This window comes from Mustela nivalis (assembly GCF_964662115.1).
Source record: "Mustela nivalis genome assembly, chromosome: 6".
Taxonomy (NCBI): Eukaryota; Metazoa; Chordata; class Mammalia; order Carnivora; family Mustelidae; genus Mustela; species Mustela nivalis.
In genome coordinates, this window is record NC_139025.1 from 44,580,753 (window position 1) to 44,603,558 (window position 22,806).

Below are 22,806 nucleotides of genomic sequence, written 5' to 3' on the forward strand. Positions count from 1 at the left end.
CTCTCCCTCTCTTATTACAAACAATACTGATATCAGCATTCTTCGAGTGCATATGTACATGCATTTCTGTTAGGAATATACCTAGGAGTAGACTGACAGGGTCATGGATATATGCATATCCAATTTAATAATTACTGACTTGAGTTTTCCAAAGTAGTTGTACCACTTTAGACTTCATACTCTAAGGTGGGTGAGTCTCAGTCACTTGTCATCCTTGCCAACACTTGGCACTTTCAGTCTTTTTAATATTTTCATACGGATATAGTGGTATCTCTCTTTTTTAAACCTCTTATAACAGAAAAGTTCAAACATATGTAAGAATGGAAAGACTAGTATGATAAAGTTCCATGTTTCCTAAAACCAACTTCAATAGTTATCGATAAAGGGCCAATCTTGTTATACATAAGTTCCCACTGGACTATTTTGGAGAAAATCCTAGATATGATATTATTTTTTCCCATATCTTCTTCTAGTATGTGTCTGTAAAAGATAAGCATTTTTAAGGAAATGTAACTCTGATCTATCAGCCTGAAAAGTTAGCAGTAAAATTTTCAACATATAAGAGAATATAAAGTATGTTGTACACAGCATGACTCCTCATCACTAATTATTAATACACATTTCTTTTTTTTTAAAGATTTTTTTATTTATTTGACAGAGATCACAAGTAGGCAGAGAGGCAGGCAGAGAGAGAGGAAGGGAAGCAGACTCCCTGCTGAGCAGAGAGCCCGATGTGGGGCTCAGTCCCAGGACCCTGGGATCATAACCTGAGCCTAAGGCAAAGGCTTTAACCCACTGAGCCACCCAGGTGCCCCCACATTTTTTTTTAAATTATTAATACACATTTCTAAAATATTTTCTTATCCACATTAGCACTACCATAAATAAAAGTAATTCCTGGGGCACCTGGGTAGCTCAGTGGATTAAACCTCTGTCTTCGGCTCGGGTCATGATCTCAGGGTCCTGGGATCGAGTCCCGCATAGGGCTCTCTGCTCAGCAGGGAGCCTGCTTCCTCCTTTCTCTGCCTGCCTCTCTGCCTACTTGTGATCTCTGTCTGTCAAATAAATAAATAAAATCTTAAAAAAAAAAAAAGTAATTCCTAAATAGCATCTAGTAACTAACCCTTATATTTACCTTTCTACAGTTGTCTCAACTGTCTTACTGTTGGTTTGTTTAAACCAGGATCCAAGGGCACCTGGCTGGCTCAGCTCGTTAGAGCATGTGACTCTTGATCTCAGGGTTGTAAGTTTGAGTCCCATGTTGAGTGTAGAAATTACTTAAAAATAAAATGTTTTAAAAAATAAATAAATAAACCAGAATCCAAATAAGAGTCACACATTTGTATTGCTTTGGGTTGTTACGCTTCTTAAGTCTCTTATTCTAAAATAGTTCCCCCCTCCCATATCCACATTCTCTTACTGAAGAGACGGTGCTGGTTGTCCTGTAGAGTGTCCCGCCTTCTGGATTTGTTCCATTCAGCCTCTGGATTTCCTATAAACTAGACTAGATCCAAAACTTCCTAAGATTAAGGCTAAACATTTTTGATAAGAGTAGTTCATGGGGTTGCTGAAGGCTCTGTATTTCATCTCATCAAGAGGTATGCACTGATTGGCAATCCCACAATTAATCATGCCAGCCACGTGACATCAGGGCTTCGTTTTTTCAAGGAGGGCACCTTTGAGCTTATCTTATTACCTTTTATTGTAAATGGGGAATTTAGGCCCAGAAAGCCTATGACTTATCCAAGAGGACAGAGGGAGTTAGTGATTTGGTTGGGGCTAGACCTAGGACTTGGTCTGTACTCAGTCTCTCACCACTATATCCTGTTACCTTCTGCTATGATTATCTCTGTGTTTGTCTTGTTAACTTTTTAAAAAATATATTATTCAATGAGGATTTTCTATAATTGACATTTAAGTGACTTAGGATCTTCAGAAAGATAAAAAATAGTACAAGCAATAAAGGGTGGTTTTGCATAAAAGTATAAAAATTTCAAGTTGGTACAGAAGCTCTAAGTTCTGTCGGAAAGTTTTAACTCTTTTTTTTCTTTGAAATACCCGGTGTTCAGGTGCTACTTCATTTTCCCCTTCTGCTGACCAGGAAGGTGATGAATTATTATTCTCAAACTCTCAAAGCAAAGTGCTAATAGATGAAAAGTTACTAATAACTACTAGATCGATTATTCACATATATAATAAATATTAGCTGAACAAATGCAACAAATGCTGGCAAACCATGATGCAAATGAATCTGTGATTTTATATTAGGCTAATTGATAGCCTGCAAATTACCATTTACTTTCCTAGGCTTTTTAGAACTAATGATATCTTATAATTGATACATGGCTCGAAGAGAGGTAACATGGACATAGGAGGTATTAGTTAGTGACTTTTAAGATTACAGAATTGGCTTGGCGTTATGTATGTCCTGTAAGAGCTTAGGTCTTAAGGTCCAGGTCTTGATGAGTCACATTTGTATCTGTGTCCTTTATCTCCCATCAGGAAGATAGTGTTCTCCAGCAGCTTGGAAATGAGGCCACCCATCATGACAGAGAGTATGGAAACCCTCTTTCTGTGCAACAGGGTGGGGTTTTTAAGGTGGAATGGCAGTATTTATAGTTACAGTTTCAGCCATTTAAAGGAAGCTATCCTGGGGTTCCGGAGTGGCTCAGTCAATGAGACACCAACTCTTGATTTTGGCTCAGGTCATGATCTCAGGGTTGTGGAATCAAGCCCTGTGTCTGGCTCCACGTTCACCACTGAGTCTGCTGGAGATTCTCTCTCTCCCTCTTCCTCTGTCCCTCCCCCCGCTCATACTCTCTCTCTCTCAAAATAAATAAAATCTTTAAAAAAAAATAAAGGATGATTTCCTGGCTATATTTTAATGTTGCTACAGGATACTAGAGTGTGTCCCCTCAATGGAAGAAGGACTTGAAGAACTATATGAAGAGTTTAACTTCACCAGGAAATACCATGACTGTATTTCAAATTTGCCATTTCATTAACATTCATGTATATTTTTTCTTTTACTGCATATATGTAATTTTCTAAATGCTTTTGTAAGTTCTTCATTTTCTAAGTCTTAATATAGGTATCTTAAGGATACATTTTCCTTGTGTTGAATTACATAGTGCATATACTGTATTATGTTTCCTTATTTCCTTATTTTGTTACAAAGAAGCACTGGATTTTCACTCATGATTTCTCATGATTTCTGTCTCTTCTTTGAAGGTCCACATTGGTTATCTTCCCAACAAGCAAGTCCTTGGCCTCAGCAAACTTGCGAGGTAAGTATGACTGTGTGGTGAATAGGAAAACAGATTTGTAGGACCTGTCCCTATATGGCAAGAATCTCATAAGGCTTTCTTGACTGGTGTGGCTCTAACCTGGAAGTCCCAATGCTACTTAAAATTTACAGTTGCAGAGACAAACCTATTTGGAGGACCTGAAACACAAATCCCTTTTCTTTTCAGCCCTCCCTGCCTTCCTCCCCCACCTCCCACTCCTCTTCCACCAACACATTGGTGTTTTCCTTAAAAAGTTTTACCTCATACCTTTCTCTGCAGGACCTTTCTCAACTGGAAAGGATCCAAGGGTACGTTCAGTCCAGCCCCCATATTTAAGGGTGGTTTAGCTAGCGGGTAGGAAAAGGAAATCTGTGCAGGGATCTAATTGCACTACCCTGTTTTCAGACTTTTAATCAGACTACTACTGGGGTCTCAACCCTGTCTTCCACTGCATCTGGGTTTCTCCAGGTATCTCTTGGGGGGTCCTACAGGGCCATTCATTCACTTCTGGTTTCTTTACCTCTGCAGACCATGATTGTACTGTGCCTTTCTTGGCTTTCTCAGCAATATTCCCAAACAGTACTTACTCTCCTATTTCTTTCTTTTCTACTACAGTCTCCTTTTCCATTCTTTATTCTGTGGGTTCATGCCTTTTAAAAACTTCCTTTGCTCCTATTTTTATTTCAACCTTAGGAGGGAGAAGTAATGGATAAATACAATCATCTGTATTTAAGTGGAGATCAACTTGAGGATCAGTGTTCATATATCTCTGCTAGGTTCAGTCACCAATTCTTTATTGCCCCTAAATGTTCTTTTTTGTAATTTTTTTGTATGGAGTTAGTGAGTCCTAGGTATGGGCAAATGATGGGAGGTATATGTGTATGTGTGGAGAGAATTAAGAACCAAATGAGGGAGAGGTGCCTGGGTGGCTCATTTGGTTAAGCGTCTGCCTTCAGCTCAGGTCCTGATCCCGGTGTCCTCAGATCAAGCCCCACCTCAGGCTCCCTGCTCAGCGGGGAGCCTACTTCTCCCTCTCGCTCCCTCTGCTTGAGCTCTGTCTCTCACGTGCACTCTCACTCACTTTCTCTCTCAAATAAATAAATAAAATCTTAAAGAAAAATAAAATGTTAAAGAAAAAAGAACAAAATGAGGGAACAGGTGATGAAAATATAGTCAAGTGTCCCTTGCCCCTTAAAATAAACCAAGCAAGGTGTGGATAATTTGAGGGTGTAGTGACTGTATCAAAATTGGAATAAATGAGTCTTGGTGACCGACTAACTATCCTATGGCTCTGATGGGTTCCTGCTTCTTCACTTAGACATTAGGATTCACTACAGTCCTGAAATGGTGGTCCAGATCTTTTTCAGTTCTGTGCTGGAATCTGTAAAAACCACCCTGCCAATCTGACAGCTGCTCTCCACAGCTTTTCTTTTTACTTTGTTTTCACTTCCGCTTTCTCACTCATTTCCTCTACGAATTAAAGAGAGAGTAGGTAGAAGAGAGCCATTTAAGTTCCCTAGTTTCTGACCTCATGCCTGCTCAGCACTTTCTCCATCAGACAGGGCTACTTGGTACCATGAAAAGATGTTTTTATCTCATGGCTGTAATTGCTGCACTGAAGAAAGGCTCTTTACACAAATACAGAAACATCTTGCTGCTTTTCAGTGATCTGTACCCAGCGGCAGCACCAAGGGGTGGCTGAAAAAAGGGTATTGGTGGTGATGGGGGGAAATAATCCCACTATAATTTCTATTAGCAACCCCCTCCCTAACAATGTACTCCTAAATAATAAATAAAGTAATGTCAACAGTGAATGGAAGCATCTTTACTAAAATTGGTTATTCTTGCTGTTTTATAAGACGCAGTCTGAGTGAAGTCAGTGTGGTTGCTGTGTAAACCTAGCTCCAGGCCAGCCCCAGCCCCATGGTATGCTCCTTTCCTGCAAGATTGCTAACCTCTGCCTTTCCTATGTAGAAATTCTGGCACCGCTGATGCTTTTAACACACTGTCCATATGTGAGAGGTTGGTTGTGGATAGTTTCCAGATTATAAGGAAGCTTGATAGACCATATTAGGCCTTGGTCTTAATATAAGTAGCCTTCTCTAGAAGACCACACTGTGTAGACCATGGGTAATACTTTATGGAAATGGATTCTTGAGTAATCCAGTGAGACCTTGGAATAAATGGTAATTTAGGGGTAGAAAGGAATAATCTTTGGTTACTTCCTTTCCTAGGGAAGTGGGAAGATCTCCAATAATTAAGCTTTTATGAAACAATACAAAGGAGTTGATTATTAGCATAGGGATTTGTCCTTATGCTAATGGGATTAAAACTTTAAAAAAAGGAACACTAAACCAAAGTACAGAGTGTATGTTACTTTCAGATATTTGTAAAAAAAAAATTGACTGAAGGGTGTATTAAACAGGAAAGGAGGCTAAGATTTTATCCAACCGCTTATTTCTTATAAGAAGTAGGAATATTTAGGAAATGAAGAGTAATAAAGAAAGCTGGATTTCTTAGCAAAACTTCACTGCTCATTTTAATCTTGTATGTGAAGTTTGTTATATGCTTGCCTTTGAACGAATGACCTTTCAGTGCCAGGGAAGTCAAATATCAAACAGTAAAGCCTTAAGTAACAAGAAAATGCCAGAAGTGAGTTGATCTGGTTTAACTCTAGTAGAAGTCCAGAGTAAATGCAGTTTGAATAGAAATTCCTTTTGTTGGGGTCCCTGGCTGGCTCAGTTGGAGGAGCATGTGACTCTTGATCTCAGTATCATGAGTTCGATTGACCCCTGTGTTGGGTGTAGAGATTACTTAAATAAATCTTTTAAAAAATAAAATAAAATGTTATTTTTAAGAAAAAGGTCCTTTTGTTACTGAAAATCCATTAAGTATATCTTCCTTTTTTTGCCTTAGAATAACTGAGTGAACATAATTAAATCTTGAATATAGAACTGAAGTGCCTCAGGGTAGCCATGTTCATCTGCCAATTGAGCATCTACTGTGAAAGGGTATTGTGTCAGCTACAGTGACTGCTAGAGAGGACACAGCCACTGTCGTCAAGGAGGGTGGACAGTACAAGGCAGCAGGTACCACTGAGATTCCTGGTTTGGAGCTTCAAGTTCAGAGGAGCTAAGACGACTGTGGTGTGGCAGGGTTGAAGAGACTGAGAGTGGAAGACTGAGCAGAATTCTAAATGGAAGAGAAATTCCTTTAGGTTAATACATAATAAGCAAAAGCAAATAAGAGGGTAGGCACAAGGCATATTCCAGTGAATGGGGAGCTGATTAATTGATAGAACTAAGAGATTTAGGCAGGGATGAATGTAAGATAGTTGGAAAGATAGGGTGGGTATTAGATTACAAGAACATTCTTTTTTCCTCTTTTATTATAAATGTAACATACTTACCAATCAAGCTTAAATAGGAATGAGTGAGTAAAGGGAAAGCCTTCCTTTCTATTTCCATTCCCCATAGTTAAAACTAGAGATTTCTTGTCTCTTGACTGGAGATTGTCCTTCTGGAAAATTTCTTTGCAAACACAAACGTGGAGCTTTTTAAAATTAGCAAAACTAAACAGCAAAAAAGGGAGCTCATACCCACATTCTGTACTACAACCTTATGTTTCTTGTTTTTTAATTTTTAATTTTTTAAAAATAATTCCATCATGGGGCTCAGACTCACATCCCAAGATCAAGAGTCACATGCCAGGTGCCCCTAGTTTGTTTTTTTTAATTAAAAAACTTTGAAATCCCTTGGAGATCCCAAAAGTCTGAGTCCATTTTAATGACCACATATATCTCTTTAATTGTTCAATATAATTCATTTAACCAGTCTTTGATAGAAGTATACCTTATACTTTGAGACTATTGTCAGAAAAGAGGAAAATACTTTCATGAACATGTTTTGCATATTGTAAATTATGGAAATTAAATTGCTGGGTTCAGGGTAGCTGAATTTTTGATGTTGTCAAATTGCTCTACAAAGAAAAGCGTATCCGTTTATGTGGTCAACTGGTGTTTGTTTCTCCACTTCTGCCAACACTGTGTTTCATCACACTTTTCAGTCTTCGCTAAACTGGTCAGTGGAAAGGGGTACCTAGTGTTTTAATGCACACTTTTAAAACTTGCATTTCTTTAATAGAATTTGAATCTTTATAGAAGCTTCCTGCTTTTAGTTAACCTTTGCTAATTTTCCCATTGTACTGCTTGTTTTTTTATTACTGATTTGTATGAGCTCTTTGAATGTTAAACCAGTTAGGTCAGGTGCTGCCAATAATTTTTCCAGGCTTGTCATTTGTCTTCTGGTTTTGTTTTAAAATACAATTTTTCCACAAAGAAGTTTTAAAACTTTTATGTAGTCATAAACTCATGTTTTTGGTTTATTTTTATGGCCTTACTTTTATATTTAAATCTTCATTCCATCTGGAATGCATTTGGTGCAAGGAGTGGGGAGGAATCCATCCCTTGCCATTGTATCCTCACTGACCTCCTGCAGCACCCCCAGTTCCTTCCTGTTACCATGCCGCCTTCTCACTCTCCTTGCAGCCACTCTCTGTTGGACCTTACTTATGTTCTTTCTGGATTATAATTCTCTGAACTCCTCTTTGATTCTAATTTCTCAGTGTCTTTAAAGCTGCTCTCGTACATTGCTAGGATGTACTTTCCAAAGTGTGGATTTGATGATGCTGCTCCTTTGTAGCTCCCCATACCTTTTAAGATAAAGTTCAAACTCCTTACTTTAGCCTACAAGTCCCACTGTGATCCACCTCTACCTGCTGCTGCGTTTTGCTCTTTGCTATGACCATAGGTGAGAATTTGCAGCTTGGTGACAAGTCAAGTTATATGAAGGCATCAAAAATACCATTAAGATTTGCAAGGGTTAGATTATACCATCCACCCACAAAGGAGTTACCACATTACTTTCCTAGCTACTGGAGGAGGAAGAAGAGGAGAGGAAGTGTAATGCAATACAGGAAGCAGAGGACCCGGCATAGATTTTATAAGACCAATAAGTGGGCAAGTCCAATAAGACGTCTACTGGGTTAAATCCAATACCTGTGGTTAAATCCAATACCTAAGCATGTCCCTTTTATTAAAAAAAATTATAAAAGTTAAAAATAAAAAAAAGTTTATCAAAGGAGACTGGGTTGGCCCTCTTATATTGAGGAAGTTTGTATAATAAAAGTGGTCATGGATTTTTGGGGGGGGGGGTCAGATTGGTTTAAAACAGAAAACAGAAACTGGGCTAAATGCATAGACAAACTGACAAACCTGAAAGAAATGAGTGAAACACTAATTACCTCTCAGCCTTCGATTGGGGCAGACAAAAGGTTATACAAAGCAGAGTAATAGGATTTTGGCCAAAAGACAGACTTAGAGTTAAAAAAAAAAAAGTGAACAGGCTATTGTATAACAAGAAAACTAGAAATTAATACAAAACTGTTTTTAAAAACTAGCTTTTTGAAAGTTAAAGTTTTTAAATTCCTTTGATATGACAATCATTGTAAGGCAAACACTGTATGCCAGTGTATATAATTCGAAGTAAAAAACTAATACCAATCCTCCTCAAATTCTTCTAAAAAATAGAAGGGAATACTTTCAAACTCATTTCTCGAGGTCAGTATTAAACCCGATATCAAAACAGAAAGGAAACTGCAAGAAAATTACAAGTCAATATCTCTGATGGACATATATGTAAAAATTCTCAACAAAATATTGCAAACTGAATTCAACAATACTTTAAAAGGATCATACATTATGATCCACTGGAATTTATTGCAGGGACACAAGGATATTTCAATATCTGCAAATCAATCAGTGATAAACCACATTAACAAAATGAAGGATAAAAATGATACAATAATCTCAATAGATGTAGAGAAACATTTGGCAAAATTTAACACCCAGTCACGTGAAAATTCCCCATAAACTAGATATAAAGGCAATGTGCCTTAATATAATAAAAGCCATATGTGAGAAGCCCACAGCTAACATCATACCAATAATGAAAAGCTTTCAGCTAATATCAGGAACAAGACAAGGATACCCTCTCTCACCACTTCTATTCAATATAGCATCAGAAATACTAGCCAGAGTAGTTAGACAAAAATGAAGCATCTAGATCAGAAAGGAAGAGGGAAAACTATATTTGTAGATGACATGATATTATATATAGAAAACCCTAAAGACTCCATCAAAAAACTGTTAGAACTAATAAATGCAGTTAAGGGATACAAATTAATATGCAAAAGTTAATTGTATTTCAATACATTAAACAACAAGTTGTCAGAGAAATTAAGAAAATAATCCAATTACAATTGCACCAATACCTAGAAATAAATTTTACCAAACAGGTGGAAGATCTGTATACTGAAAACTTGAAGACATTAATGAGAAAAACTGAAGAAGATAAAAATAAATATCTCATGTTTTTGGATTAGAAGAATGAATATTGTTTAATTGTCTATACTACCTAAAGATATCTACAGATTCAGTGCAATCCCCCTCAAAATTTCAATAGCATTTTTCACAGAAATAGAAAAAACACTCTTAAAATTTGTATAGAACCACAAAGAACCCCAAATAGTCAAAGCCATCTTGAGAAAAACCGTAAAAACTGGAGATTTCACACTTTCTAATTTCAAACTAAATTACAAAGCTATAGTAATAAAAATAGAATGGCATTGCCATATAAATAGATACATAGACCAGTGGAATGGAATAGAAAGCTCAGAAATAAACCCACGCATTTATGGCCAATTAATTTATGACAAAGAAAGAATAGGGAAAGGATAGTATCTTCAGTAAATGGTGTTGGGGAGCACCTGGCTGGCCCAGTCAGTAGAGTGTGTGACTAAGCTGATGTAGTCGACTCAGGTTCATGAGTTTGAGCCCCACGTTCAGTGTAGAGATTACTAAAAAATAAACTTGGGGCATGTGTGGCTCAGTCGGTTAAGCATCTGCCTTCAGGTAAGGTCATGAGCCCAGGGTCCTAGGATCCATTCCCGCATCAGGCTCCCCAATTAGTGGGGAGCCTGCTTCTCCCTCTGCCTGCCACTCTCCCTGCTTGTGTGCTTGCTTGCTTTCTCTCAAATAAATAAAACTTAAAAATAAATAAAACTTTAAAAATTATGTTGTGAAAACTAGACTCCCTTCTTATACTTTACACAAAAATCCACTTAAAAGGGATTGAATATAAGACCTTAAACTATAAAACTAGAAGAAAACATAGGGGGTAAGATCCTTGACATTAGTCTTGGTGATAATTTGACACCAAACATAAAAGCAACAAAATAAAATATAAACAAGCGAGACTACATCAAACTAAAATGTTTCTTCATAACAAAGGAAACCATCAACAAAATAAAAAGGCAACCTACAGAAGGGAGAAAGTATTTACAAATCACATATCTGGTAAGGGGTTAATGTGCAAAAAATATAAAGAACTCATACAACTTAATAGCAAAGAATTGATCCAAATGGGCAGAGGAACTGAATGACATTTTCCCAAAGAATATATACAGATGGGCAACACGTACATGAAAAGGTGCTCAGTTTCATTAATCATTAAGGAAATGCAAATCAAAACCACCATGAGATATCATTGCACAACTACTACTGCAGTACTATAAAAAAGATAAGATGTAAGTGTCAGTGAGGCTGTGGAAGAAAGGGAACCCTGTACACTGTAGGTGGAAATATAAATTGGTGCAGCCACTATGGAAAACAGTATGGTGATTCTTCAAAAAATTAAGACTAGAACTGACATATGATCCAGCAATCCTAATTCTGGGTATATATCTTGAGGAAGTGAAGATAGGATATTAAAGAGATAGCTCTACTTCAGTGTTTATTATTTTCACTAGGGTGGGGTGGGGGAGATAAATATGTGAGGTGATGGGTATATTCATTAACTAGATGGGGGATTTTTTTCACAATGTATACATATATTAGATCAGAATGTATACTTTATAATCTTTGTCAATTATGCCTTTTATCTTTACAATTATACCTCTTTATCTTTACAATCTTTGTCAAGTATAGCTCATTAAAGGTATAATTGATTAAAATTAAATTAAATTAAATTAAAATTTAATTAAATTATTAAAATGATATTTCAAAAATTTTAAAATAAAAAAACCCCTGTGCTTTGGAGATAAGTTTATAGCCACAAATGCTTTCATTATTGAATAAGAAACCCAACAAGTAAACTAAACTTCAATATTTTTTAAAGAAAAACCAAACTTAATAGGACAAATGGGAAAGAAGAAAGAAAAATAAAATGATTAAATTATAAAAATTTAAAAAGAACAGAAAACATAAATCCAAAATATCACATATCATAGATTGCTTAGTGGTCTGATTGACGAAGAAATACATCTAGAAATGAGAGGCTGTGTAACTAAAAATATGTTTTTAGGAACTTTCAATCTTTATGAATTAGTTTAAAAAGTTGGAGAGAGAAGGGAATGAACCAAGAGTTGGAAAACTTGGATAAATTAGTAACCATTGGAAAAAGTCAAATTAATGTTAGGAGTGGGGTGGGAGGGAAGGGGGTGGATGGTCAATTTAAGAGACAACTTCCAAGTAACCACTAATTCCAGTGTTGTATAAATTTTTCAAGAGCATGGAAAAACCTGAAAAGCTACACCATTAATTTGATGAAGCTGTATATCCCTGATGAAAGTCTGATAAAACTAGCATCTAAAAAGATGATAGACCAATCCCACTTATTAATATAGTTGAAGAATTCCAAATATCAATTCCTACTTTAGCAGGCACAAGTACTCTTTCCATCATGACCCAGGGAGATTTAGTCTAAGAATACAGAAATGGCTTAGATTAAAATTAAGAACTACTGATTCTGGGACCGTGGTCAACTAGATGGTAATGATATCCCTCCTAGGATAACATACAAAGTTATAGTGTATGAACATTTCAAACATTGGGGGAAATTCCAGTAAGAATTTACAAAAATTAGCTGCCACTGGAGTCAAAGGTAGGGTTCTGTCCTCCCTATTCAACCCCAAATTGGAAGAGATATTACCTGTTAGCTTTGTTCTGGGAAGAGCAGGAAAAAGAACCCATAGCCATATATTCACAAGGGTTTAGGTTCAGAATTCATATCACCATGGGTGGTCCTCAGAACACCCAGGGCAGTAATTTAATTTAAAATGTTTCCAAGGAGGTAGCCTTTTAGCAATTAGCAGAAACAAGTGCTCTTTTTCTGATGCACTTTTATTTTGACTTCAGAGAATTCCCACAAATGATATTCTTTTTTTTTTTTTTTTAAGATTTTATTTGTTTATTTGACAGAGAGAGATCACAAGTAGGCAGAGAGGCAGGCAGAGAGAGAGAGAGAAGGAAGCAGCTCCCTGCCGAGCAGAGAGCCCGATTCGGGGCTCGATCCCAGGACCCTGGGATCATGACCTGAGCCGAAGCAGAGGCTTTAACCCACTGAGCCACCCTGGCGCCCCCCCACAAATGATATTCTAAGGAGCATGAATTCACCAAAAGTAAAAGAAAGGCCACCATGAGGCAGAGTCAGCTGAAACAAATGGTCAAAGAGGACAGAGGCTGGTGCTAACACATACAGAACATACAACAAATATGTTAGAATATAATAATCCTGAAGGGCGCCTGGATGGCTCAGGCAGTTAAGCAGACTCTTGACTTTGGCTCAGGTCATGATCTCAGGGTCTTGGGATCAAGTCCAGCTCCACACTCAGTGGGGTGTCTGCTTGAGGATTCTCTCTCTCCTTTTGCCTCTCCTTAGGTTCGTGCACTCTTTTTCTCTCTCCAATAAATAAATACAAATAAATACAGATCGATAGATAGCAGGTTAGACACAGCCAAAATTAGTGAACTGGAAGAAAGGTCTGAAGCAATTGTGTTCAGAGCTCAGGGGAATATATGGGTCAGAATGTGAGAGATGTGGAAGACTGAGCAGCTCTATTATGTCCTTAATTGAAATTCCTGGAGGTAACAGAGGCCATGGAGTAGGTGCAGTATTAGAGAAGGTGATGACTAAAAACGTTTCTGGAGCACATGCAAAAAAATCAGTCTTCAGATTTAGGAACCCTAATGAATCCTGAACAGGATAAAAAAATTAAATCCCCACCTACTGGGGATCAGTGCACATACTGAAATATCATAAAAGCAGCTTCATAGAAAACATAACCTACAAAGTAATAGCAATTAGACTGACGATTATTTGCCAATGTCAATATTAAAAGGCAGACGAATGTTAGTGTCAAATTAGAATTCTATTTCCAACAAATACCTCTAAACACATTATCTTCAAGAAAGAGGGCAAAATTGAGGTTTGGGGGGCTTTTTTGTTTTTTTGTTTTGTTTTGTTTTTTAAATTCAGCAATATAATTATCTTTAGTGCTGAGAAGACAAAATTTCAATGCCTTCTGCTTTCTTGGAAAACTGAATAAACCAGGAATAGATTATAAACTCTGAGCATAGGGATCCTGTTTATCCCATAATCATATATGTAGAAGGCACTCAATAATGATATGTGTGAATGGCCTTCCTTTGGTGTGAGAGTGGCTGTCTACAAGAAATAGGTATCATGGATAATAGTAAAATGTTACAGACATTCCTGTTAAAGTATAGAGCAAAATATGGGTGTCCACTATTGCCAATGTTATCTAATGTTGTACCTGAAATTCTACTCTAGAGAAGGAAATGATGACTATGAGAAAAAAAAAGATATTACTAATTTTTAAATCAATGACATCTCCTGGTCATACAACAGAAATTAATTACCTGGAAAACTATAAAAAGTAATATAATAGAGATTTGACTCAGAAGAAATAAGACATATTTCTTATCCAGGAGCTTGAACAGTATCCTTCTTCAGCTTTTTATTCAAAATTAAAAATATATAATTGTATTCATTCAACGTTATAAATCTCCTAGAAACAAGAAGAGTCAGAATGCATCCTGCCTTCAGTTTGAGTGGTAAACAGGCCACAGTATCTGTTACTGACTTTATTGGTTATAATGAGTATAAAGGAGCAACTTTGTAATTTTATCTGAGCACCATATGGAGGGGGGTGCAGAGGAAGAGCTGAAAAATGCCTCCTCGGTGAAGTGATCCTTAAATTGAGTCCAAATTCATGACTAGAAGGCCAATTTTTAAGAAAAAAATCCTTAATGTGAATTGTTATCCTCAAATATGTAATTCATGTGACCATCTTTACATTTCACAATTAGAGTGAAAGGTGTTAAAAGGGGGAAATCTGTCACTTGACAGATTGTGTTAGAAGCCAAGATCAGGAGGCTCTTATTTTGGGGAATTAATCATACAGAGTGCTTATATAGACGTAGCTTATAAAGAGATGTCTGAAGAAGTCTGTTCAGTCCTAATCCGATTACCCTAATAGGTTTAGTGGGTACAGTAGCTGACAATGGCCTGCTATTAATTAACAAATAGACTTTTTATTTTTAACTTGAACTTTAAGCTCTGGTTAAACAATATGACTAATTAGAACACTTGAGACTTGGTCTAAAATTGATGACTTGGGAGCTCTAAAATCACTGTGTTTTTCCTTAGTGAATATTCTTTTTTTTTTTTTTAAGATTTTATTTATTTACTTGACACAGAGAGAAAGATCACAGTAGGCAGAGAGACAGACAGAGAGAGGGGGGGAAACAGGCTCCCCACTGAGCAGAGAGCCTGATGCGGGGCTCGATCCTGGGACCCTGGGATCATGACCTGAGCCGAAGGCAGAAGCTTTAACCCACTGAGCCACCCGGGCACCCCAGCCTTAGTGAATATTCTTGTAATTCTCTTTCTCTTTGGAGACATAGGGTACTAGCACTCTGTGTCACTCTTGGTGGTTTCCTCAAGACCCTCCCTCTTCTCATTTCCATGTAGTTTTTGTATCTTTCTTCCTCTTAGAAGCAGTGATCTCCTGCCCACACCCTACGATTTCTTCAATAAAGTCCTTTTGGCCCTTTGAGGAAGCCAATTCCATTTTTCAAACAAATTTATGATTAACTAAAACAATTCTTTCTTTTCTAGGATTGTAGAAATCTATAGTAGACGATTACAAGGTAAACTTTTAAACTTTTATTTACAGAAAAACATTTTCTTCTTAAGGAAAAAGTATTTTTTGTTGTTCTTATTTCACATGTAATACATATGACTTAAAACCTCATAGGAATATAATATAGAAAGGGGAAGTCTGCAGTGTTTCAGGCCTCCAGAAGAAATCATTGTTGTATTTGCATATTCCTTCATATTTTGTGTGTCTACCAACATTTTAAAATCAATATATTACATTTTTTAATGGGCTCATATTGTATGTAATGGCCTTTTTTTTCCCCCTATTTTTTTTTTTCCACTTAACAAATCAAACATTTTTTTTTTTCCTACATGCATGTAACTATCTCATTCATTTTGCTGGCTGTTTAGCATTCCATTGTCCAGCTGTGCTGGGACTTGATTTAACCGGTCCCTGCTCTAATAGACATTTGCAGATTTTTGTCAGTTTTTAAATAAACACAATGCTGCAGTGAACACTCTTTATATGTCTTTAAAGACGAGCTGTTTATTCAGCACAGGGACCGCATTGTTTAGGTTAGATTGTTGGCTTTGAGTTCCATGTACAGTTCAATAATTGGGTTTAGTGTCTCTGTTAATCCTGTTGCGAGCGATTTATTCATCTGTGCGGAGGAGCTCATTATCAGTTGGTCTTCCTGCACGCCTGGGACAGTTGTCGCTCGCACCCGTTTTCTGTGGAGGTGCCAAACGCTCTTCAGTACTGGATCTGCAGGTGAGGGAATTGAACAGCGGCCTCCTGTGGGCCATAGACAAAGCAGACCTGTAAGAACTGGTGCATCTGGGTTCTGAAGCCTCACAGAAGTCTGCTTTTTAAGATTTCAAATATTCTAGAGATAACAAATATTCTCAAGACTGCTGTTTGTGTCAGACTCTTCAACGGAGCCTCTTGTCACCCCCACAGTTCAAGAGCGGCTGACGAAACAAATTGCCGTAGCAATCACAGAAGCCTTGCGGCCTGCTGGAGTCGGGGTGGTGGTGGAAGCCACGTAAGTCCACGCTTGCCCTTAACAATTGTCCTTGTGGTGCCTGGAAGTGGTATTTAGTGTTGCTCAGTTTTTTCAGCACCTCGTGATGCCACATCATTTACACTGTCATGTTTTCTGCCTCCGACCTGAAGCTTTCTTGACCTCTTGCATTGACTGTGTGGCCAATACAGGAACCAGATGGGAGACTGGTTTTGTTTTGTTTTCTGTGGGGCTGGTGGCCATGTCGGGAGTCATCAGCCTAAGCGGAGTGATGTGTGCAACCAGAAGCATTTTATGTCTTCTCTTGATTTCTTCTTTAGCTCTTCATTGCTCCAAGCAGACTTTTCCTAATATTTTGTCACACGTTTTTAAAAATGGAGCAAAAACTGGGTATAAAGGGCATCTGAAGACACTTCTTTAAGTTAGAATGAATTGCGAGAATTGCACAAATCTTATCCATTCTTCTGACAGGGCGTGAGCTTTGTATTGTGCTCGCCATCTAGCTCCCCCAGTTTGCTCACGTGCACTGGGGCCACTGTTCTCTAGATTCTGCCTGGTGATACCACATACTTCAGTATTTCTCCAAATACCTAAGCTAAGATTGTGCTCTTAGGGTCTTACAGATGGAGCAAGTGAGAATTCTGAATTGCTTTTTATACCAAAGTTGTTTTATCTCTATGGACCCCTTGTATTATTTTCACCTAGGGAGAAATTTCCCCTGTTTCCCCTTCTGCTAGATGCATCAAAGATTCAACCACTGCTGAGAATGAGAGCCGTGGAACTAAGAAACATAAATAAAACATTTTAGGTCACGTTTGTCCAAGAAGTGACCTTTGGGTACAGTTGGTAGCGGTGAACTCAATATAACCAGATTTAATTTGGGGAGCTGCTTTTGACTTCAAAAACCAAACCAGTAACTGTCTATTCCTTTAAGCCACCTCTGTTGTCTTGTTTTGTAGACACATGTGTATGGTAATGCGAGGGGTACAGAAAATGAACAGCAAAACTGTGACCAGCACGATGTTGGGTGTGTTCCGGGAAGACCCAAAGACTCGGGAAGAGTTTCTAACTCTCATTAAGAGCTGAACTTCAGCGTGTGTCATGTGCTTTGAGGATTGTGCCACTAGTAGCATTGTTTGGTCTTAATTGTTTGTACATTGCATTTTCAATTGTTTCAGACGTGAACGTTATTCCTTGTCACTAATGGTGTTTAATAATTATTTATAGCAAATCAAATAAAAATAATTAGCAAAGGGGTGAGACCTCTACTTTCTTCTTGCCACCTTTTAGTGGTAACTATCAAAGAAACTGCCCATCGTGTAAGTTACATGTACAAAACCACTGCCATTTGGATAACCTTGAGGGTGCTGGGAAGGAATAAAAATTCAAGTATTTTGTTCAAATACTATGGTAACTGGGTTCCTAAGCATAGGAATGTTGGGAATGGGGGAAAACTATGACCAATACTATTTTTTTCCTTCCCCAAACAAAAATGGTGTAGTGCTTAAAAGAATTTTTGTACACTGTGCAGCATTGCTCTGCAAACTCAGAGTCCAACAGGCTTCACTTTAGTCAAATTTATGAAACTGCCAGGGCACTTTAATTTTTATATATTTATTTTTTGACTCTCCAGCTGTGACGTTAGTCACCAAAGGAAGGTGGTGGAATATCTATGTTTTTGATTTTGTGAGTTAAAAAGGCATTTCTATTTTCCATTCTTTTTTAAATTCAAGTACAGGGAATTAGTTCCTATTGTTTACAAGTGTATTCTCATGTGAACTTACAGGGATTTAGACATTTAACTCTCTGTGCCTTGATGAGAATATCACACCACTTAGAGTATAGATACCTTTGCCTTTTTTAAAAAGCCATTATTTTATGAGACTTCAGTACTGACCCTGCAAATAACTAGTCCTCACACGTAAGAGTTTCTTGCAAGCTTACTTTGTGTATTCCTTGGAGATGTCACAAAACATTTTTTTTTTTACCTTAACAAATATTTTTCTAAGTATTTCCAGAAACTTTTGAAAATGCTCATCACTTCAGGTCTGCAGAAACATAGCTTCTGTGTAGAGGAAAGCATGCAGAATGAACTAACTGTGGACTGCACTGTGAGTGATAACCAATGTTCAATGAAAGCTGCATTGTTGGTATCTGTGAAAATGCTCTATAATTTTCTGGAATTACTGGAAATTATTAGAAGCCCCATACTGGTTCCTCTTGTGCTTCATATGGGTCTCGTCCTCGGTGTAACTGTTCAAGTGATACACAAGTCTTTTTGTCCAGGAAGCTGTTGCCTTATTAATGACTACTTAAAATTTCCTCCACTGGGGCAGTGTAGGCCAAATTAAAACAAACAAAAACCAAACCCAACTCCCTGTATAAACAAAGCTACAGTCATTCCATGGAAAAGTCTCTTATTTGGTTGACATTGTATCCTTCAAATTTATGCTATTACCTTAAGAAGAACTAACTACAGTGATTACTCTAACTTTGGTAGTCCTGCCTCTGCCATTTTGATGTCATTTACCTTAGGATGCGGACAAGGTGGCAGAAGTGTTGTTTTTGTTTGTTTGTTTGTTTGTTTTTTAAACTTCCCTACGTCTATTTCCTATATTTTTCTATGGAGTTTCTGAAATACAGTGGTAATTTATTTTGCGTTCTCTTTAAAATCAAATGTGATATAAACATTATCCTGCTTAATAGACACTTAGAAGTAGAATTAAACACTCTATTCATGTTTGGTATTTTAAAGTAAAAACAGATGTGACTTGGAGGACCAAAGAAATTGTTAGCTATAAATTCATCTTTCTGAGATCAATTGTATTTCTTTTTAATGAGTCTCTGTTCTAACATTGCCTGGAAATGTTCTCATAAAGGTCTAATGTATCTGCAGGCTGTCGTCTTATTGGTAAATACAAAGTAATAACCTTGTCTGTTTTACTCTAGTCTGTAGTACTTCAGAATTACCTTTTCATATCCATGGCCTCGACTCCATTTTGGAGATTTTTAAAAAGTTGATGCATTTAAGTACACTGTTCAATTAAATTGTTTGAATTTAATGTGTGTGTGTATCTGTTCCTGAAGTTGGTTCTATTGAAATTATTAAAGTGTTATAACTTAGTTTCTTGTGGAAGTAGTTTCTTTTTGAACCATTTGTATAAATATGCCAATAAATTAGATTATTTTAATTTACCAAAGATACCCATCATAAGGGTTTCCCTGATGGTCATCAAGCTATTAGAATGTAAATCCCAGTAGTGGCAGAAATTAACCTGGGGTTCTCTGTCTTCCTTTGGTATTTGGTTTGGCTATTACGGTTCTCACCCTCTGGCTGGTAAGGGACGAGGAGGTCTGGGGTAAGAGTGAGGAATCTGAGTGGCCCTCATGCCTCTGTTATCCTAAATCTAAGTTTGGGAAGCTGCAGCCTTCTGAGAACTGGCACTGATCTGTGTGGGAGCTATTGGAGAAGGAAGAGCAGACTGGGGCAGGGAGCCGGGCAGTGCAGGAAACGGAAGAGATTTTCACTCCTTCTTCTAGGGAAGAGCCTGACCTGGACAAGACTTCTGAGTAAATGCGAAGGTTTTGCTGCCTCTTTTCTGTCTGTTGCTGGTGACCTCGTCAGTCCCTCTTTTGGGCTGTTCTTCTGCCCATTCTCTGCTCTACCCAGGCAGAGGCCCCTGCACTCGCTGATGTCAGCACGCCCAGGTGTCAGGGCTCTGGAGTAGCCTGCTGCCCCTCAAAGGACTTCGTAGACTGTTGGGTAGTGAATCTAGTCACCCAAACTAGGGTTGCTTATTGTATAAACATTCCTAAAACCACAACTCATAGGTGTCAGTAAAACAATGAGCTGCTCAGCTAAGCCTGAGTTGCTGCTCCTGAGTTTTTTCACAAAAGATTGACCAAGTTCCTTGTATTGTAACTTATGGGAAGAGCAGTTGCAAACACCAAAGGTATGAGAGAATGTCATCAGTACAAACTTAGATTCATCCTGAAGTTGCTGATGGTGAGAAGAGGGAGTCTCAGTAGATGAGTTCAATGCCAAGTGTAAATACCCAATAGCTCCAGCCCTCCAGAGGCACTTGCTTTATTTTAGTCTTTATTACAGAAAAAAACATATACAGCATAGACTGTACATAATTGCATGAACCTCTTCTACCCATCACCCAGCTTCAGTAAGTCTCAGCTCATGGCCATCTTCATTCCCCTGTACTCCCTATCTCCACTGGATTATTTCAAAGCAAATTCCAGATATTATTTCAGCCATAAAATATTTAAGATTATCAAAAAGGAGAAGAACCACATAAAAGAAAAGCCCATTCATTACCACACAAAAAATTAGTGCTTTAATATCAAATATCCAGTCAGCATTCAGTTTTTCCCTATTGTCTCATAAATTTATTCATCGCTTATTTGAATCAAGGTACAGATGAGATCCATACGTTGCAATTGGTTGGTCTGATGTTTTTTTAATTGTAAAAAAAATTCATTGGGGTTTCGGAGTGGCAGAGTCTGTTAAGCACCCAACTCTTGGTTTTGGCTTAGATTGTGACCTCAGGGTCATGAAATTGAGCCCCACAGCGGGCTCCACACTAAGCAGGGAGTCTGCTTGAGATCTTCTCCTCCCCCGCCTCCTCCCTCCCCTGGTGCACACTCTCTCTAGAATAAATAAATCTTAAAAAAAAAAAACCCACACAAAATTTACTATCCTAAACATTTGTAAGTGTACATTTAGTGGGGCACCTGGGTGGCTCAGTGGATTAAATCCTCTGCCTTCAGCTCAGGTCATGATCCCAGGGTTCTGGGATCGAGCCCCACATCGGGCTCTCTGCTCAGCGGCGAGCCTGCTTCCCCGCTCTCATCTGCCTGCCTCTCTGCCTATTTGTGATCTCTCTCTGCCAAATAAATAAATAAAATCTTCTTTAAAAAGTGTACGTTTTGTAGTAACTATATGTATATTGTTGCAAAACAGATCTCTAGAATTTTTTCATCTTGTAAAACTGAAAACTTATATCCATTGAACTCTTTTTCTCCCTCCCCTCAGCTCCTGGTAATCACTATTCTACTTTCTATTTCTGAGTTTGACTACTTTAGAGTCCTCATATAAGTAGAATCATACAGTATTTGTCTTTTTGTAACTGGTTTAATTTCACTTAGCGTAATATTCTCAAGGCTCCTCCATGTTGTAGCATATGACAGGATTTTTTTTTTAAAGTTGAATAATATTCCACTATAAGTATCTAGTACTTTTTTTTTTTTAAAGATTTTATTTATTTGTTTGACAGACAGAGATCACAAGTGGGCAGAGAGGCAGGTAGAGAGAGAGGAGGAAGCAGGCTCCCTGCTGAGCAGAGACCCTGGAACCATGACCTGAGCCGAAGGCAGAGACTTCAACCCACTGAGCCACCAAGGCACCCCTCTAGTACATTTTTTTTTAAAAGATTTTATTTATTTATTTGACAGAGATCACAGGTAGGCAGAGAGGCAGGCAGAGAGGGGGAAGCAGGCTCCCCGCTGAGCAGAGAGCCCAATGGGGGGATCCATCCCAGGACCCTGGGATCATGACCTGAGCCGAAGGCAGAGGCTTTAACCCACTGAGCCACCCAGCAGCCCAGTATATAGTACCTTTTTTGTTATACAGTACATTTTTAAAGATTTATTAATTTGTTGATGAGCATTTAGATTGCTTCCACCTTTTGGCTATTGTGACTAATACTGCAATGAATATGGGAGTGCAAATTATCTCCTGGAGAGCCTGCTTTCAGTTCTTTTAGATATGTACCCAGCAGTGGGACTACGGAATTTTTATATTCTCTCTATATTATTTCTTAAAAATTTTTGAGGAACCTCCATTTTGTTTTCCATAGTAGCGCTACCATTTTACATTCTCACCAACTGTGTACCAAGTGTCCCAATTTCTCCACATTCTTGCCAAAACTTATTTTCCGACTTCTTTGGATTGTGGTCATCCTAAGGGGCATGAAGTAATAGTTCGTTGTGGTTTGGATTTGCATTTCCCTGATGATTCATAATGTTGAGCATCTTTTCAAATTCATGTAGACCATTTGTATATCTTCCGTGGAGAAAAGTCTATTCAAAGTCCTTTGCCCATTTTTTAAAAAAAGATTTTATTTTTTTATTGATAGAGACCACAAGTAGGCAGAGAGGCAGGCAGAGAGAGAGGGGGGGAAGCTGGCTCCCTGCTGAGCAGAGAGCCCAATTCCGGGATTGATCCTAGGACCCTGGGATCATGACCAGAGCCGAAGGCAGAGACCTCAACCCGCAGAGCCACCCAGGCGCCCCCTTTGCCCATTTTTTAGTCAGGTTATTTATTTTTTGTTGTTGATGAGATATGGGAGTTCTTTATAACCCCTTATCAGATAAATAGTTTGCAAAAATTTTCTCCCATCTTACAGATTGCCTTTTTGCTCTGTTCATTGTTTCTTTTGGTGTACAGAAGTTGTTAAATTTGAT

At 38.0% G+C, this 22,806-nt stretch overlaps 1 protein-coding gene across 2 annotated transcripts in view; it reads left to right on the forward strand.

Annotated features, from left to right (window-relative positions):
- GCH1 (GTP cyclohydrolase 1) overlaps positions 1-19,394 on the forward strand; it is a 48,042-nt gene extending 28,648 nt beyond the window's left edge. The window contains exons 3-6 of one of the 2 annotated variants that reach the window (XM_082735108.1): positions 3,232-3,287; positions 15,326-15,357; positions 16,269-16,353; positions 17,292-17,600. In XM_082735108.1, coding sequence (XP_082591234.1) covers positions 3,232-3,287; positions 15,326-15,357; positions 16,269-16,353; positions 17,292-17,418 — 300 coding nt within the window. In that variant the 3' untranslated portion in view covers positions 17,419-17,600. Of the gene's footprint in view, positions 1-3,231; positions 3,288-15,325; positions 15,358-16,268; positions 16,354-17,291 lie in introns of both variants that reach the window. The other variant, XM_082735109.1, reaches the window with a different exon arrangement.
- The last annotated feature ends 3,412 nt before the right edge of the window (positions 19,395-22,806 follow it).